Source organism: Triplophysa dalaica, chromosome 17 (genome assembly GCF_015846415.1).
Source record: "Triplophysa dalaica isolate WHDGS20190420 chromosome 17, ASM1584641v1, whole genome shotgun sequence".
Classification (NCBI taxonomy): domain Eukaryota; kingdom Metazoa; phylum Chordata; class Actinopteri; order Cypriniformes; family Nemacheilidae; genus Triplophysa; species Triplophysa dalaica.
Window position 1 is genome coordinate 20,658,809 of NC_079558.1, and position 20,612 is coordinate 20,679,420.

General features: G+C 38.0%; 2 protein-coding genes across 3 annotated transcripts in view; one reads left to right on the forward strand and one right to left on the reverse strand.

Moving 5' to 3' along the window:
- LOC130438798 (inhibitory synaptic factor 2A) overlaps window positions 1-11,066 on the forward strand; it is a 28,043-nt gene extending 16,977 nt beyond the window's left edge. The window contains exon 4 of the mRNA XM_056770981.1: window positions 7,351-11,066. Coding sequence (XP_056626959.1) covers window positions 7,351-7,534 — 184 coding nt within the window. The 3' untranslated portion in view covers window positions 7,535-11,066. The remainder of the gene's footprint in view (window positions 1-7,350) is intronic.
- dock1 (dedicator of cytokinesis 1) overlaps window positions 1-20,612 on the reverse strand; it is a 159,081-nt gene that overhangs the window by 79,566 nt on the left and 58,903 nt on the right. For both annotated transcript variants that reach the window (XM_056770948.1, XM_056770947.1), the window contains exons 26-27: window positions 16,731-16,858; window positions 14,913-15,008 (exon numbers count right to left, since the gene is read on the reverse strand). In XM_056770948.1, the coding sequence (XP_056626926.1) occupies window positions 14,913-15,008; window positions 16,731-16,858 (224 nt within the window). The remainder of the gene's footprint in view (window positions 1-14,912; window positions 15,009-16,730; window positions 16,859-20,612) is intronic.

The window sequence follows — 20,612 nt, forward strand, 5'->3', positions numbered from 1 at the left end:
ACTGAATCTAGAAGAAACACACTTAAAAGATTATGATACTTTCAACGCAATGTGTGTTCATTGGGACAAATGATCTCAATTAAAAATAGAAACAAAACAAAAAGTCTGCACACACAAGAATAACGTTTTTATAACTATCAAAACCTTTTAATCCAAATGCTTGAAATTGGCTTTGTAGAGGAAAATAAATGGACTCTATATGGAAGATGGGAAAATGAAATGCATAGAAGAGCAAAGAAAAGGCAGCCAAGATGTGACTTTCCATTCTATTCTATTCACTGTATGCTTTCCACAATTAAAGCAGCGTTATAAAATACGCAAGTACAGACAAAAAAAAAGAATGAACGGTGTTCAGTGGAGTTTAAAAACAAACAAAAAAATGTATATAAATGAAAAAATGTAAAAATTGTAATAATGAAGAATAGTTCGTTATTAAGAAGTATGAGTGTCCAAAACTTTGTCATATAGGGTAAAAATTTAAGATGCACGGATATTTGGGCAAATAATCGGTATCGGCTGATCACAGCAATTTTTCATACTATCGGCTTTTGCCGGATAGTTTAAAACAGTCGATGGTCATGGCCGATATATCCTGTCGATCAAAATAGTAAACAAAAATGCAATAAATTTGTGCTCTGTATACAGGAAATGTTAAGAAACATCACCCATTTGATATTAACAGTCACTATATTAATTAATAATTTCCAAATATAAATATTATTTTGATCTTCAAAATAAGCATCAAGAGATCACTCGGAATCTTATCGGTGCATCTCTAGCAAAATGAATGCATACAATCTCAATATAATATTAAATTATATTAATATACACGTATATATTAGTGAATATTAAACTATAAATAAAACATTACCTCATTGTTAACGTTAAATATAAACATTGTCTTTTAAGTGTATCGATGCATTCTGTTTGTAATTTCTTCAGTGACTCGCCAAAACTTCAGAAAGTTAGTGTTTCAAACACCGTTCCATAAAAATGCTGTCTGTCTTTCCCTGTGTGTGTGTGTGTAGTACACAAACCCAGCCTTGTTTACCGATCACAAACAGAAATGGCTCTGTATCCACATAAATCATGCTAATAGAGTTCAGTTTAAAGCGTAACACAGCAGAGAGGAGAAATCTCATGACAGAGATTATCAGAACCCATCGGCCCATCTGAACCTGTATTTCCTCTTAACAACATCAGACTTACTCTGGCCCAAATCTAGAGACACACACCTAAAGTTGTTATGAGGACACAAAGTTTGCTCTTTCATATCTCAGAAGACTCTTTTTCAAATGAGAAATACAGAAGAAATGTAAAAGTTTCCATCGGCTCTTTATTTAATCTCAATGAACTTTACGAGAAATCATTGAGATCGTTGTTTTTCTTATAGGAACAGCAAGTAGCAAGCTCAAGGTTTTAAAGACTTAACCTTCTTCACACGGCTCGGCATTTTTATCTTCCTCTTACACCTCTCATTTCCCGCATCATTATCCCTCCATCAGTCCACATCAGCTCTCGGCATCTATTCTACAGTTCTGAAGGATGGATTCTGCCGATCTGCCCATGGCAGACATGCCTAACCTTAATCATGTGAAAAGTAGACAGAGAGAGTTTCAATTAATTTCTTTTCATTTTTTCCTGGGGTGATCACTAAACTCCAGAGAGGAAGGAGATGGTTCTGCCATAACGGAGGATTTAAAAGCCTTCAATTTGTTTGAAGTCTAACTCCTCTTCCGAGCTTTGTTAGCCCCATAACCGTGTCATCGCATTTTATCACGCAAGGCTGCGTTTCATAATGTGGCGGTCCGGCTGGGATAGAGATCTCAGAGGGGCTATTGGGTGCGAGATAACCGCTCTTAATAGACAGAGCTTAATGAGTCACAAAAAACAAATCCTGACTTAACTGCTGGGGATGCAAGAGAGGGGTTTTGCACGCTGGGCTCTAGCCCATTTCTGCTTCATTTCTTCACTTATTTTGTGTTTGGAAGTCAGAGCTGGAAAAGAGGAAGTTAAAAGTGTGATAGCCACAAAAAAAACTCTTTACTGCTATTGGTTGTTATCTTAACAAATCCCACACCTTCTGTGTTACAAACTCCTAAAATAATGCATTTTACAATACTTTTTTCCATTTTGATCACCAGTGGGGTTCCTAAAGTAATCAATCAAAATATAGGAAAACCACACATTTGATTCATTTTTAGTAAAGGGCACAAAAATATATATATATATATATAATATATATTCAGAAACTCTCATCTGGAGCCTAAAAGACCGAAAGACTCTCTCTCCTTTCTCGTGTATCCAAATGATGTTCTTAATGCCAAAGCAGAAACTCCAGGTTTGAACAGAGCCAGCTGGTTGCTATAGATACTACAGTGATACCATAGTGAAGCTGGTGGGTGTGGAGAGAGTTTACAAAAAGATATATAAATGTTTACGTATACATATATTTCAATGGTCTATATGTGAAGAGCTCTTTTCCAAAACAGATTAAACACCAAATTTAGAGAGGGAGAGAGAGAGAGAGAGAGAGAGAGAGAGAGGGGGAGAGAGAGAGAGAGAGATAACGAGAGATAGAGATAGAGAGGGAGAGAGAGAGAGAGAGAGAGAGAGAGAGGGAGAGAGAGAGATAGAGAGAGGGAGAGGGAGAAATAGAGAGAGAGAGAGGGAGAGATAGAGAGAGGGAGAGAGAGGGAGAGAGAGAGAGAGAGAGAGAGAGAGAGAGAGAGAGAGACCCAAATGAATTGAGAAGAACGTTTTCCAGTATTTGTTCATTTTGTGTGAATTACACCTCGTCTCTTAGATATTTACATGGCCTTTAAACAAAGTCTACATTACTACTGTCACAGCAGAACACAGTTAATCTTGATATTTATAGCTTTCTAACCATAAATAACATCCAGCACAGACATCTGAAAGCAATACTCACTCTCTAGACTCCTGAGGTTCAATAACCGTCATATCAAACACACCTCACGCTCTCAATGCACTGGCCACTTCTGTCAGAGTCAGCAAGTTTCACACACACACAAACACACACGAGTCTCTCTCCCCCTCCAGCACGGACGAAAGAGATGAAACGGATGGAAAGGAAGGAAATGAAAGAGTCTTCGTTTTCAGACCTTCCTTCGTGACGGTCATTTGTAATAAAACGAGGGACTTGTTAAGATTTTTGATAAATGTATTACACCTCACCGCACATCCGAGAAAGAGACAGAAAGAAGAAGAATGAATCGTCCATTAAAGAGTCTCTTTCTCTCACAGAGATGAGTATCTGTGCACGCTGTCTCTCTGCTAATGAGCATGAGATATGAGACTGGCTGCACATTTCCCCGCACACAAAAACCTCCACCTGCACTTTTTATTATTGCACATTTGCGTTCTGCGGGATGCGGTCGGGTGAACAGCGAGAAATATGACAGACGGCAAAAGGTCTTGTAAAATGACTGTGAATCAAAGCACGTGGAGAGAGAACGCCAGCGGTGTTTACTCGCACACACGCGCTCGTGTGGATGATGAGAGGGCATCTGGTGCTAATGAGAGACAGATTCACTTTCACTCGGGTGTCAGTCTGGTGTCGCTGGCATCGACGCGCTCGGCTGCGTACACAAACACAGCACGCTGCCAAAGCTTTCCAACCCTGAACGGAGACTAAATAAATTCTCAACATTTACAAACACAATTTCATAGCAATCTGTAACTATTTTGTGTGATGTGTGATCTGCGGCAGTAAATGGATAGTTGACCAATGAATCGTAAGTGTGTCGTATGATGTGACGGCAAAATTTAGAAAACAAAATGTTACATTGCTTTATATTGTTTATATTTATCTAATACCATGGTCTGTTTAAATACTGGATTCTGATTGGCTGGAAGGTGTGCATTAAAAGCCTTTAACGCACGGCTAGCTCCAGTCACTTTGATTACATTTAAAATTAACTGACAAAATAACCTTCATTTTCACCTGTTTGATCTAAATGACACTATAAACATCGATAAAAGCTTTAACTTGGCAAATAACCATGGTTTAAACTGAATAATCCACGGCTAGCGGTGGATTATCGCTTACATACAGGGCTGGGACGATGTATCGTGTAATTATTATGCTCAGTTTCTTAATGAACTACACTTAAATGCCGCCACATGCCACAAGGCAAGTGACCACCAACGAGATGTCAAACACAAGTGCAGGTCAGTGCTGAAAGGATATTGTGTAAAACAAAGTAGGACATTTCCACAGAACTAAATTTATGCAGTTCTTACCATTTTTTGAGAAGCTGAAAGTGGGTCAAGAATTCCTCACATTCACGCTAAACCAGCCAACACGTCAACTTTCTTTGTGTCTAAACGCTGTCAAAAAATGACACCGACAAACTTAATATGCAATATTACCCCCCCAAAAAGCTTTATTCTCACTCGAGCATTTGACGTAAATGAATAAAAGAACATCACACCCACTTAAAAACAATGCGAAAGCATCTTAAATGTTACCATGAGAACAGGATCCACGTTAATGAGCTTAAAGAGGAGGAGCGCAACACGATCAAACTGCCGCACATCCAGAGGGATACGCCGAACAAAACCTCCGCCACAGAAAAGAAAACAGCGTTAAGCCGCGTGCGGGGAAATAAGCGGGGATATACAACCCTTATCAACGCCATTCACTTCCTAATTAGAGGCTTAGAAACAGAGAAATACAACAAGACTCTCAGGTTGTCAACAGTTGTGGGCGGAGAGCAGAAAACAAGACAGACGATCAATGAAACGCACCACAAACCCAAACGGCAGAAGGAGAGAAATTTAAGCCTGTCGCAATGAAGAACAACGCTGGATTCTCGCCCTCGTTCGACGCTCCCGCGCGGATGATTTTCTAATGCAAATTAAATATTGACGTTCCGTGGAGGGCCGCTTTACTACGTTCTACTCCAATGGCGTTCTAGTTTATTTTGTGGAGGACCGTATTGATCCAGAAAGAAATATTAAACATTGATTTGCGATTCCGAAGCTAGAAATTGTGAGGACTGTAGTATAATTCACACCGCACGGGTCTACGCTTCGAATCACAAAATGAAATAAAAACATCCATTAAATATAAATATTACAAGCTTATGGAAACTAAAGCGTTCAATTCTGCAGCAATACAGGATTAATATTCAACAAGAAGTACTGTATCATAAAAAAGAACTCTGGAAGCAGGTCTGGTAATATACAGTAGTGTAGTTTTAAGGAAAACTGTTTTAAAACCACATTGTTTCAGAAATGACACATTTGGTGCCAATGGTCTAGTGGACTGAACAATGCTTCAGGGTGAAGTTTGAGTTTTGGCTTGTGGTCTTCTCATGACTCACGTTGCTTACAAGGCAATAAAAATGATTATTATATTTTATTATTATTAAAGAAACTGTTGCCTCTTACTTTTGATGAAAAAACTTTGTAACTGATTAAAGGAACAGTTCACCTCAAAAAGGAAATTCAAAAACACTAAAAGCGCACATGTACAATGCATTATAAAATTAGATGTAAGGTATTAATTTATGGTTGGTATGTCTCATGAATAATTGTAACTACAGTTGATATATTATAACACTTATCAATTCATTGTTACGCACCGATTTTTGATTCAACTATAATTCTTTAAAACATAATTTCATGTAATTCATCACACATTATGAACAATAATAATGCATCATACCCTTTAATAACCCTTTATAATGGATTAAATGTATAGGCTTTAAGTAAAGTGTTACAGTATACAGCATTACCTTTTTACTTTCAAACCAATGAGTTTTGCATGATCGTCTATTTGCTGTAAAGACAAACAGAATATAACTATGTGTATCATACACAAAGTGCTCCAAAAATCTGGTCTGTTTGTGAGTTATGCTTTTCACAAACACACAGGAAAGCGATGTGTTGTGAATTTAAAGGGATTGTTAATGTTGAATGACAGCTCTGTGTGTCCCGGGTCTAAAATAAGAGCACTCTTTGCAGATGTGACGCACTCTTGAAATATATTGGAAAGGGATTTGGGGCACACAGAAATAAAATCACTTAAACTGAAGATTCTGAAATGTTTATCTTTCCATTATCACGGAAAAACAATGTATTTTCCAGAGGTCTCTAAGGATTCAACAAATAACCCTTGATACCTGATAACCTACTGTATTAATATCAAATATCCTGTAAGGACGAGTGATGAAATGCATCACAAATCAAACCAAAATATAAATCATTACCTAATATTCCTCAGCAGATGAGATAAAGAGACTTTTTTAAAGTCCCCACGAACCGGAAGTTGCGATCGTTTTCATTTCCGTTTTTTTATTTCCGTAATTTCTTATGAGGAAAAGAAGTGGGCGTGGCGTGTGTCTTTCTCTGCGATTTGATTCGACGCATGAAACATTTTGAAAAGGAACTTGGAGCAGACTGACAGTTGAAGGGGAGGAGTTAACGGATGCTCCGCCCAAGCCGTCTCACATGCGTCATTTAAGATGGATAGTCATTACAGGAAGGAAGTGCATTTTCATATTTTACCTAAAGATTATGAGGGCACTAAAGAGAATGACCCATATTGAAAAACTATTTACAATAAAAGCTGCAATATTTCACATAAAAACAGGCATCGTCTTTTTTTTTTTCAATGGGACTTTAGAGTAAAATAGGCACAATTGCCACAAATACAGAAGGAAGCTGAAGTGAAATACCCCTCGCGAATGTCCTCCCTCTTTCTCATTCAGTCTCACTTTAACCTCATATCGCTCCTTCACAGCTCTCTAATCGTGAACTTAAATGTGAATCAGGAGTCAGATGTGTAGTCAACTATAATATGGATTATCTCTGCCGAGCAAAACGGAGCATACGGGGGATGAATCCCATAATGCATCCCCAGCAGGGACAGAACGAAGACAGGAGGCGTGGCTTAGAGTTATCTTGATACACCCAATGGCTGTATTTAAAGAACAGCATTCTCTGAGAGTTTGGGTCAGATATGAGCAAGAAAAACAAGAAATGATGTTCAAGAGAATTAGACCTGATCAACACCATAACGCAAAAAGGTATTGGAACGTCCCCTTAATTTGTTTAATATAGAATTTGTACGGTATCAAAATTTGAAGGGTTTGGTTGCAAAATAAGATCACTTAGTTTTAAAAAAATATTATTGATACTAAAAAAATACAGCTAACTAACACAATAAAAAACGAAGATATCTCTTAGTGGAACCAAACTCTTCATTTGTTTTGGAATAACAGGAACAGCTAAACATGTTTATAAGAAAGTGGCGTTTTGTTTATTGAATATTTGACGTTTGTCTGTGCTGCACACTTATTGTCGGTTTGCGTGTTTCAGTGTGGAGCTGGACTTTAAACTCCAGGAGGATAAACTACAGCCGCTGATGAAGAGACTGTGTCCCACCGAGGAGTCTATGTTCCCGTCTCTCTCGTACCCTCAGGAGATCATCAGCTCCACACCCAAACGCAAGTCCAAAGCAGAGGCCAAGAAACACGCGCGCTGGAAACTCTGGTTTCTGTGATGAACACCACACACACCTCAGCAGGATTACACAACTTTATCTCCTTCATGTTTTAAAGATGGAGTTCAAAGACCGGATGCAACGTTCCACGAGCATCTCTTTCACGTCGGCCATTTCCATCAGGACCGCTCAAGAAAATCTTTTTGCCTTCGGTACTTTCAATATGGCTACACGATGAGCGTTGAACTTGGTCTGGGAACACGTCAGCTTCATTAAAAAAGATGTATATTTACAAATACATATATAATATATATAAAATATGGAATCTGCTTCCAGAGAAAAGGAATTGTAATTTCCTCTTGCAGAAGAGCGTGAAATGATTTCACTGGATCAATAACAAATCTTGCTTTACTTCATCTCGTTGTCCTTGTTTGAACGGCACTAAAGGTTTGGAAAATGAGGTGGATGTTTTAAAACACGATTTCGATGGAAGGACGCTTTTCATTTCAGTCTCCTCCTCACGGAAATCTCAGCATTAAAGAAAAGCACAAGTCTTCTTACGCACTGGTGATCTCTCACAGAGGACTTCATGGATCTTTCTGGATTTTTAAGAATAACACGAGAAGAAAACTCTCCAGAGGATGCAATGACTTCACGGCCAGCGCTGAAGTCACAAGTAATGCACCCCGCAGGATTCATAAAGAAATCATCACGGCAAGCCTCTGTGAACTCACAAACTTTCATACGCTATTATTATTACTGGGAAAAAATATGAAAAACAGTACCAGTTATTTTTCTAGATTCGTAATTATCGCGCATTTAAAGATTTTCTAGAATTACTACAGTGTATAAACTTATATCTCAATGAAGGGTCTATGGGATTATTGAAATTACGAGATACATTTTTAACCCCGTGTTTCAAATAATGCTCTTTGAATAACAACTTCATATGACTTCGGGCGTAACCACGGTGACAAATGTTTTACCTGGCTTTCTGTGACAGGAAGTCATACGCCGACCAACCACCACAAATTGTGAGGTCACACTAGACATTTTGAGTTGCGCGACCTTTGACCTGCGAATCTGTTTCACAAAAACACATTCAACCAGATTTTGACAGAGATACAACGAATACATGGGTTTGTGGGACCGTGGATGAGATAATATGTTTGAATGTTTTTATTTGTTACTTAACAAGTCATGTTTATTCAAACCTGAAGCTCTTGAATGTGACATCACATCCTGTTGGCCTAAATCACTGCGAGGTCTGATGTCATTCCGCAAGCGTAAATCTATTGTGACGGCACCGTATCTCAACACATGCACTGACTAAACAACGATTCTCAAGTGAAAATCACAAGAAGCCATGTCAGAATAAATAAGACGTGACTGAGCATGGGCACATCATCTGTCTTAAACACTGGATCTCATCAGGATCTCTAGTCTGATGAAAGCGGGTCAGTTTATCTCCGCCACGACTGTCTTGGAGTGAAAAGTGACATTGAGTGTGTTTACATGCAGTCTTGCTCCGGTTATACTTAATAAGCTGTTTACATGTCAGATCATGTAAACGCATATATCCGGGAAAGCCATAAACGGCATAAGCAAAAATCGCTCTTCGTCCATTACCCCGATTTGGCGCTGCCTGTAAACACAGATTTTTGTTTACTGTATGTGCGTATGCCTGATGCCGTGCTAGTAAAAGTCCCAAACCGAAGTAACCCTAAAATAACCCATAAAGCCGTGGACACGCTTGACTTTTTGTTCCATTGACTTCTATTCATACATATCGATACAGAAATGTATAAGATGGAGGAATCGCTCCCGACCATTTTTTTGCATGCTCAAAGTCTAGAATAAACCACGGAATAAAAGTTCGCTCTCGATCATGCAGTTGGTAGAAACAGGAAAATAAATAACTATTGTTGCATTAGCAGGTACTGCGGACTTTAGATGATTTCCCACAGCATTATTAATTACTAGACAGACTTTCACTGTCACGAGAAAACTGGCAAGTCTCAAACTTCTGTGTAAACGCAGGATTTCTGTCTAGCCGGTTTATTGACGTTCTTTCTAACAGGTGAAAACTGGTTTCTTTTATAAGCAGATTTTTTTTTACATCGAGTCACAGTGATGACAAACAGACTGTGGATGAATCTCATGTAACCCTTTAAAATATTGTGCGTCTCTTTAAGGATCATTTAGACTTGACAGCAATTTAATAATGTTCTAAATTAATTATTTGGAAAATGAATTACAACTATTTAATGGCAATTGGCAGCATAACTGACTGTTTGTGTATATACACACAATAATTAATGCTTAATAATCAACAGTCATAATGCAAAAGAGAATAAACAATAGGCATCCATTTCTCAAAATAAATGAAATTTTCTTCATTTATTTCTTTTGTTTTGGTACTGAAAGTCATATTCGCAAAAGGTTTCATGGGATTCATGCACGGTAGAGATTCGATCTAAATTGAAATGAAACAACAGAAGAATAAACTGACAGACAGATGAAAGCATCACACACAACTGAGCAATCCTTCGGCATCTCTAAATCCTTCAGCGACACACGTATCAGTTCACCCAGAGACGCCTTGTTCTTTTTATGAGCCACATACACACTGCAAAGCGACATTCCAAATATGAGATTGAATTATTATTGGATAGGAATGTAGAATGCAGGAGTCCTGTTTCAGTGCCAAACCTGTGATTCACAGCGATGACCACAGCAAACACGCATGCCAACTCATTTAACACCAGAGAGTTCTGATCATATGCCAACTGGCCACTGACAAGAGTTGTGGTGTTGCGATAAAACTCTTTAATCTGCTGGTAAACAGCGTACTCTCTCAGGACTGAATGTTGTGTATGTGTTAACCCAAAACTGCAAGGCTGGGTGGAAAAACTACAATTCATCCCAATTCTCAAACATATACCCTAAACGTATGTACAGGAGATGCCTTTTTTACTTCAAGCATCACTACTCCCTTCTAAAATTAGTGAATGGATCAAAAATCAAGATTTTCACCAGAAATAATAAACCATCAGGGTACTTTAAAAGAAACTCATTTCAACATATTCAGGACAGACGGTGTGTGAATCGGGACGCTGGGACCATTTCAAAACTCAAATGAGTCATCAGTACCTCAGTTTCAGTGATTTAAAGCTGATTTAATGTAAACTTTGTCACTTCTTGCTCTTTATGAAAGTGAATTGAAGAATGCAGAATGTAATAAATAACAAAACTTGGTGTGTACAGATATGTGTTGGTAAGAAGTGACAACTGTTAGCTGCAGTGTGTATGTGGCTAGAAACTATTGAAATAAACCCCTTTTCGTTCTTTCTGAATTTAAATATGTATGCGGTTTAACAGCCTCACATCACAAGAGCATTCTGGGAAATTCACAACAGAAGCCAAACACGATGGCCCTAACACACGTGCCAAAATTTGAAGAAGTGCGACCCACCTGACAAATAAACATACTTGACTGACAAAAAGAAAGTCACAATAACATTCAGGAGTCTGTGGACTTCATTTCTCCTCTCATACACCAAACCTTTGGTTTTCGTATAGCTCGACTGTAGCCGAAAGAGACAAATAGATGTTTTTCTGTTCCTTAAAAAGTGCCATTGATTTACTATGTGCAATATTGTGTATTTTATACAGTTTTTAAAACTATTTACAATACAAAATAAAAGATGAAAAAATAAAAAGAGTGGCTTTCTCAGGTAAACATTGAAATACAGAATGTTTGTCTGTCTTTCAACACCGGCTGTCCCCCAAGTGTGCTCTCAATTAATTTGTCTTCACGGGCAGTAAATCTTATATTTACATTCAATAAAAAGTAAAAAAAATTGAAAGAACTCGATGGATTGATGAAAAAACTATTAAATTGAAATATACGAAATTAAACATAATCATAAAAAACTGTCTATAAAAAAAATATGTTTTACTTCCAGATTAGTTCTTCCTATGTATGTTAATGGTTGGATATGTAACTATCATGTGGGAAAAGCCACGATTAAAAGAAAGTCAACAGCATAATGGTTTTCCAGTCAGATTAGATGTAATAATACTAAATCCAACACAGTGAGCTAAAAACAGCCACCAATGACAACACTTCACTCCAGATGGCAACAGTACATTCATGGGATTGGTTTTATGCCATTACTTAAAGTGATAGATCAACCAAAAATGAAAATGTTGCCATCGTTTACTCTCCCTCATGTCATTTATGTACCTGTATCAAAGAGAAAGATATTTGGAAGAATGTTTCACTTCTAGAACATCATTGACTACCACAGTAGGAACGACTTAATGGTAATCAAAGGTGCCACAGAACAGTTTGTTTTCAAAGTTCTTCAAAAAATATCAGATTTTGTGTTCAACAGAACCAAAAACATACTATATTGGTTCTACTATGGTAGTGGGTGATGTCCCAGAATTGAAATCTGCTAACATTCCTCTAAATATCTTTCTTTGTGTTTAACAGAACAAAGATAGGTATACAGGTTTGAAACAACCTGAGGGTGAGTAAATAATGAGAGATTTTTCTTTTTTGGGTGAACTGTCCCTTTAAAATCAATACAAAGGCAGATGTGATGATGGAAAACGGTGAACCTCGACAGCGAAGAAGAATGATAGACAGAATGAAAGCCAGAGATTGATGGAAAGAGAAAAACAAAGATGGTGATTGAGTGATGACGTGTCATTAGCATTAATTCAAAAACATCCCATAATAGCAGTAGTTATTAAGCAAGTTATTAAGATATTACTGGAAATGATAAACAGAGAGATGAAGCTTCCTAGCAGTAAAGCCAAAAAGACTCCAAGCATTATTAAAACTCTCAAACTCACCACTAAGCAGTATGTGTGCATGTGTGTGTGTGTGTGTGTGTGTGTGTGTGTTTTCATGTTTATTAAGCAGGGAATTCCCAGGCAAAGCTTCCTCTGCAACTGCCTGGTATTTCCCATGCGAGTGAGTTTGGGAAACTCATCTGAAATGCAGCAACATGGCAAGTCAGCAGAAAGAAATCAATCCAGAGCGCCTCTCTATCATCACACATGTATATTTAATGATGGGAGAATCTCAACGTGTGAGAATTCTGGTGCACTGATGCTGCAGCGAGTGTCACTCCTGCAATGTCCATCAACCCCTCGAGCCAATCAAAACACATTGTTTCTTCAACAAGCCCCTCCCACTGCAGAGAAACGGTACACGATCCTTATGGAGATAGAGAAAAACGCTGAATTCTGACAAACTAGAGAACAGGTGAGAATACTCATATCAAACATAAAGGGAAACTTGAAGAGATGAGACTTTTGAGAATTAAGAGTTTGTGATGCTATCATATTGAACTCACCGTTTCGATAAACCACGAACCCTTAAAACTATTAACCATAACAATGATGTTTATCTCCCACAAATGGAAGAAATGCATTATGAAAAGCTAAAGACGTAAACCTTGCACTATAGTTGTTTTATGCATCATGACAAAAAACAAACCGTTGTAGCTATTGGCATAATTCTGCATGTTTAGTACTGCACACCCACATCTGTATGCGGTGCGAGTCTTTGGACGTGGTGATCAGACTCATTTGAATTCTGAGCTCACATGCCACAAAAGCACAGGAGAGAAAAGTTAATGCATGAATCTGAAACTCAGCATCAGAGGGCCGGCGAACAAGGTCAGTATGGCAGAACCGCCGCAGAGAACACGCACACACAATCGAATACACATCGATCTACATAACATATAACTGAATCTGCATGCACATGCATTTTTAAACATGCCAATACATCAATGCACAAAGAAAAAGAGAAAGAGAAAACATGAAAATATGATCTAGTCAGATCTATCTTTCAAAGATCATACCACATAACGCATAACATTAAAGGAGAAATAAGAAGATTATAGCGGCATCTAGTGGCGAGGTTGCAAAATGCAACTAATGGCTCCTCCACCCCTTCCTTTGGAATCATTACGCAAGGATGTTGTCATGTTTTTGCCTCTTTTCCGAAGGAGATCATGTATTTATAAACGCGTTCTGTAGAGCAGTTTGTCCTTTAAGGGCTACTGTAGAAACAACATGGAGACTTCCGTGCAAGAGGAGCCGCAGTGTATGTACATAGAAATAGCTCATTCGACAGTAATAAAAACATAACACATCATCATGTAAGGTCTTTATACACCTCTCAAGACAGTTATGTATATTATATTGCATTTCTGTCAATACATCATCCAAAAAAATGACACACTGGACCTTTAAACAATGAGCGTTTTAAACATTTCATAGCAGATGTCATCTGTATAATGCCTCGAATCATCACAAACACACTCTAACTTTGTAAGACACAGTATTTCAGAGACGAGGATATAAACCGATTACATCTGATGAGGGGTTTATGTATGAGACGTACATTAAGGAAGCACCATTTAGAGATCTTATAACAAGCTTTGAACATAGAAGTTACATGTAAAGCAACATACAGACAAAAAATTGTTTTTTTGACAAAAGTTTTGACTTTCACTGTATTATGAAGAAATAGCTCAGGCTTTCCTGCCACTACCTTCTTTTGTCTCACAACTTTATTTTAAGGTAAACTATACCTTTAAAGGTGCAAAAACATACAAGAATAAACCTCTCTCATGACAGCTGTTTTGAGGCAATGATAGCGTTCTGAAGCGGACACAGATATTTCACATGTTTACCTGTAGTTGCATGAGACTGAAAAATCTTCACCTGAAAAGTATTTGGACACTAAAGTTGCACTTGAAACTGTCTGAATGTCTTTACATTAGATTACAAATCAAACTCAGTGTCATATGCAAACACATGCTGCTTAAGTTTTTCTCCAAACAAACCGTTCCATTTTTTAAATGACTTTTAATGCACTGCTGACAAGGTGATGTAAGTGGATGCATGAAGTCATTTCCCCTAAACTTAAGAGAGGCGTCTCAGCAGACTAACCACAGATTACTCAAACAGACAGATCACTGATGAGAGAGAGAGAGAGATGGGGCTGTAAAAGTCAAAGACAGCTACAGTATATCTCCTGCAATGATGTAGTTTGGTAGCATGATCTGCCTAAACTTCTGTCCTCCGACACCTGATCCAGGATCAGCTCAGACTAACAGTGTCTAATTTGGAAACATAATGCACTCAGAAGAGCAATAAAAACAAAAGATGAATCTCATTTCTCTCCATCTGGCTATTCTAGATGCCAAAAAACAAACCAACGCGACCACAGATAACTGAATAAATTAACAATGATCAAAACGGAAAAAAAAACATTACACAAGCTCTTCATATGTACACACATGTACACGTGAATTTAAAGAGTGAACAACCATGCTTACACCACATACAAATGTGATTTGGTTTTCAGATCCGATGTTCATGAGATAAAGAGATATCTTGTACTCACTATGAGAGGAGAATTTCTGCCCATTGAAATCACAGTTCTGTTGACCGTCCTCAAGAGTTTCTCCATTATCATCTGCACGTGCCGCTGGGTCGGTCTCTAAAAAACACACAAAACTGTTAAAAAAATAACCCTAACCCACTAACATGGTGTTAAACTAACAGACTGTGTTTGATTAAGGTGTGTTCATATAACTATATATAGTCAACTCATCAGCGGGCATTAGAGAGAAAATAAAAGATTTAACAGATATGTTAATGGAGTAACAAGAAACACCAACAAATGCACAGCACAGGGTCTTACATTAACACTTGCCAAGCACCAAATGAGTATAAAAATCAGCTTTGCCAAGTAAATAAAACAATCTCTTGCCAGCTGGCAGGTTAATGCCTAAAGAACTGCACAACGGTTTTTGATTTAAATGTAATTTTAGCAACAATTCAAATCAATGACAATTTTTGGTTATCAGCTTTACATGTATTGGGTCCGTAGGAACTTGACAGAATCAAGTTTTTGCATCATGATAATTGCAAGGACTTTATCAAGATATACAGTATAATCTACTGTGTGCTCAAATTATTAGTCATCAATAGTAACATAATAGTTTGTTGGTGTAATTTGATTGAGACATTTGTCAGTTATTGTCTCAAAAATAAACAGCTATGTTAACCTAATAAAAAAAAATGGATTAAAACAAAACAGTTGATTTCTCAAAAATCCACATATATTATTCCATTTTATTAAATTAAAAGAAATAGTTTTTAATTATATTTTTAATATACACTTTATATTTTTTCTCAGATTTACTCAATTTTTTAACTCACATTTACAGCTGTATATTTAATTGATTTACAGCTTTAAAATGTACTCAACTTTTTGAGTGTAAATTGTTTAACCAAAAATTTAGTAAATCACAGTATAGTACCAGTTGTAGCTTTTCATTTATTTATGCATTTCACATTATTGTGATTTTACTTTAACATTATTACAAATTTGATCAATTTCAGTGATCCCATACATTGCAATAATGCCATTTATTACTATACCATGTATTCTATATTTTCTATATATTTTCTCTTTCTATGTGCATGTAAAGCTTTGCAACAATCCAAAAATGTGAAAAGCACTACAGAAATAAAATGTAATTGAAAAAAATATATAATCATGCTTAAATCATCAACGATGTCATCATGGACCCTGTGCTGAAGAGAATCAGAAAGATGTAAACCTGTGAGAGTGATGCTGTGCTGTGTTCTACAGAGATATTAAAATGGCTCATACAGTAAGATTCTTTTAAACACCAAATCTCAGTGGGGTGATGAAAGACTTCCCGTCCCACTCTCATCCAGCAGTGCACACACACACAGAGCTGATTGTGAATTATTAAACAAGCTTTTTAAAAGTGCTGATCTCCAGCCAGCAGTGTGAAAGCTCTGCATATGAGAGTGACGTGTGTGTTACGCAACACAAACGCACGCACATGCTTATGAAGTCAACACACACGCGCGATGACTGGTTTAAAGGAAACCTCATCTCAGCGCTGTCATCACTTATACACAACTGGAGAAAACTGTGTGTGTGTGTTTTACACTTCTGCAGAAGTTTAATGCAAGCACAGGGTGACTGTAAAAACACCCTCTATCATGGCCCAAAATAAACGCAGCACAAATGGTATTGAGGGAGAGGAACATTTGTATTCTAGACGGCATCTGATTGGCCAAAAGTCTGTATGGTGCAAGATGAGTCATCAGTTTTCATTTCATCAGAGTGCCATTGATTCGCAGTACATTGTGTGAACGATGGGATGGCGTGTGTTCTTACTACATCTGTCCGGTAGAGAACCTCCAGGATGTTGCTGAGTAACTGACAGCAGGAGTCCAGCTCTTCCTGATTCTCCAGGTGAAATTTCAGCTGCTCCGTCATGAGAGGCAACAGGATCTCCCGGCAGTCTACACAAACACAAAAACGCAGCCACACAGAAGTCAGGTGAACTCACAGGGAAAAAACTCAATGCAACATCGGTGGAAACGGACAGCATAATATAGCTAATACAGGGGTCTTCAACGTTTTTCGTGGTAAGGACCCCTTAGATGAGAGATGCATGGACACAAAGACTAGTGGAGGTAGAGGTCGTCTCTGGATGCAAAGGAGATCATTGCAAATGTTATACATTTTGTTGTAAAAACAGGCCGTTTAATTAAGTCTAATTCTTTTTTTACCGCTTATCTGTGTGTTGCAGAACACACCGCTACTTTGTAATTCTGATCTCCGTTGTCTTGTCTCGTGGATCAGCATTACAGGAAACTTCACCAGTTTTTTCTGCAGAGCATCATATCAGAACAAAGAAGCAACATGCAACGAGTCCGCGGTATTTTTGTGCCAACTTGTTTGACGTGCACCATCAGTACACGCCGGTGCGCGCTTCACTGATTTTAAACACGTATGATTGTTTTGTCAAGAGTTTACAATGCAGAAGCGGTGTGGTTTCATTTGCCTGTCAAATTAGCGCTTTACAGCTTTAAAAATTGGACAGATGTTCTGAAATGTATGAGAATGCACTTTATTTGCACGCAACTCCTTTCATGCACACTCTGAATTTTTGGGAAGGGAGAATGCACTGATTCTAACCCTACAGTATTGAAAGAAAGACATGGGTAATTATTTTTGATTTAGACCCTATCGTATTTTAGGATGCATATAACGTTTCTTTTATCGCTTGAATGGATGTTTTTGTCCACACGCAGTTTAACTTGCAATCTGTGGGAGCATCAAGGAGTCAGACACATGCGCACCTTAAAGAGAACATTGGTGGTATCATTTCTGTACCCGTTCTTTACATTTTTAACAAAAAGCTGCCTCTGAGTAAACTGTAATTAGCGGACCCCCGGTTGAAGACCCATGCGCTAATAAACAAAATTATCCCTAAATGTGAAGATAAAATAAGTGCAGTGGTGCAAAATAGGGCTACAAACATGGAAAAGGTTGTCTGCCAATTTTATATTCTTCATGACATGCAATACGCCCTTGGCACAAATCTTTATCAAAGCGTCATACATTACAATAAATGCATGTCATTCTTCTCTTCGTCAGTATGTGTGTTGACCGGGAATCGAACCCATGACCTTTGGGCTGACAACGTAATCCTCTACCCGTTGAGCTGCATTTTAGTAACGGACTCGATAGTAAAGAAGACTTCTGAGAATGATCAGCAAATGCCCATGATCTCAATTATTGGCAATTAAAACCCCTGTCGATATTTTCATCATTAGTCAAACAGATCTCCCTGCATTCTGCTTTCAAACACACGCACGCGCGCACACTTGAGCCGCATGCAGACATGAAAGTGTGCAGATAAATATTTCACTGAGATCTGACAGCTGAAGTAATGATATTTAATTTGAAAGTGCAGTTTGACGTTCGCTTCATCACTACAGAGAAATCAAGTATGTGCCGCGTGTCCTCTAATCTGTCCGTCAACGAGGGAGGCGGGACTTTGAGCAAGAGCTAAATCAATACAAATTAGTTTTTCTTTCATAAGCAGTCACTACTAAACAAAACACGCACGCGCTCGCAATTGCCACAGGTCTTCTGAAGGCTCATTTATCTCGCCGTTCAGTAAGTTTTCCTTCAAAGAAATAAATCCACATTCTCCTTTATGATTGCACACAGCATGCTGCACACACTTCTGTAGGAAATAAACACCCGACCTGCCCGTGAACTCTCAGAAAACATTTCACTGGCTAAAATTACAAATCAGGGTTACGGCGGAATTCATCGAAGGTCCTTACATCAGTGTCACGCCGTGTTATGTGTGTTTCGCTTCTGCCTTATTTATCCTTCCCAACAAACATGAATCCCAACATATCACCCAAAACCTAAGAGTGGTGAAAAAGATCTGGATATTCCCAGGACACGTCAGCAAATATACAACTGTATTTAATTTGGATGAGGATGTGGTGTCCTTGTCAGTTGTAACAATTTGCAGTCTTGATTGTAGTAATGATGCGTCAAATGTGCTGCTTCACCTCACTCGGATGCAAAGTGTAGCTGAAAAACACACACTATGTACTGCGTGTGAGCAAAAATGCTGCTAGCTTTGCAAGTTTCTTTTGTCGTTGCATTTTAAAATGCATCATCATAAACTCACTCTCAGCATCGCTGTACGGGGTCACTACATCAGGCACTATCACCAGCTGTTTTCTATATTCAGTTTAGCCTTTTTATTGAACTACTTTAATGGTGGGAAGAAGCGAAGAAGAGTGAAAGTTGTCAATAATCAAATTCTAAGTGACACGTTTATGTTAAAATGGAAAAAACACACAAGCACACGCAAATACATTATACAAAAAAAAGCCGAGAGCGTGCTCGGCACATTTGTTCAGGTCAGACGAGCCTGTTTGTGTTCATTTATTCCAGAGAAGCTACCTTGTGCTGGAGGAGTCTGAGCTCAGACACAGAACCTCAGTAACGCATGCAAATCTTCAGGATGTGTCTCGACATCTTTTGAAATGTCATTCATACATAGAGAGAGCCTCCAGAGAGTCACAGAGAGCGTTTACACTGCAAGACATCCACTGAGCCGGTAAAAACTGACACACAATTCCCTTTCAACAAACCTTAAAGGGATTCACACAAACATTAAGATTCTGTCATTATTTACTCACCCTCGGGTTGTTTTAAACCTGTTTACATTTCTTTGTTCTGCGGAACACAAAGGAAGATATTTGGAAGAATGTCAGTTGTTTTCAGTTATGGAAGATCATCCATCATTCTTTTCACAAAATGAGATGTTTTTAAAATGTATGAAAGCAAACAGTTCTGGGGGACATTTGACTACCATTTAATTTTTCCTACTATGAAAGTCAACGTCGTCCCGGAACTGAAAATCACTGACATTCTTCCAAATATCTTTCTCTGTTGTTTTTTCTGTTCATTTATACTGGTCTCCAAATTTCATGAGGGTGAGTAAATGATGACAGAATGTGTGTGTGTGTGTAAGGGAGACATTTAATTAAGTGAGAGCAGGAAACATCCCATAATTACAGCTGAACGACAAGCATTTCCTTACAATCTACCTAGAGAGCTTCCATATGTCACTGATTTAACACTGCACATCTCCTCCAGACATAGACAACAAACAATCACACATTGCACTAAAAACATACATCCATGAGCACACACACACACACACACACAGCACTGCACTAAATACATGCACAACAATCACAATCACAGACACAAAGACACACACACACACACACACACACAGCACTGCACTAAATACATGCACAACAATCACAATCACAAAGACACACACACACACACACACACACTGCACTAAACAAAGACAATGTGGCTCACAGAAACCTTAGTCATCATCACAAACAAAACATCATGCATCATTACAAACACAAACATCATGATGCATACATATCTGTGAGAAACATTCAGCAGAATATCTGCTAGGGGTGGAGAACTTCAGACTGATTATTATTTTATTGTTCCTTCATAGCATAAAAACGTATGGGTCTGAAACAACGAGTAGAAAAAACTTCATTTTTGAGCTAACCCTCCATTCAAAAATGATTAAAAAAAAGAGTTTTCTGGTTAGATGAAAATATTTTCTTCCCACTGACCACTGAAGTTGATGATGAGGCTCTGATAGGAAGTTAACAAAATACATCTCAAACGTATAAATCAGTG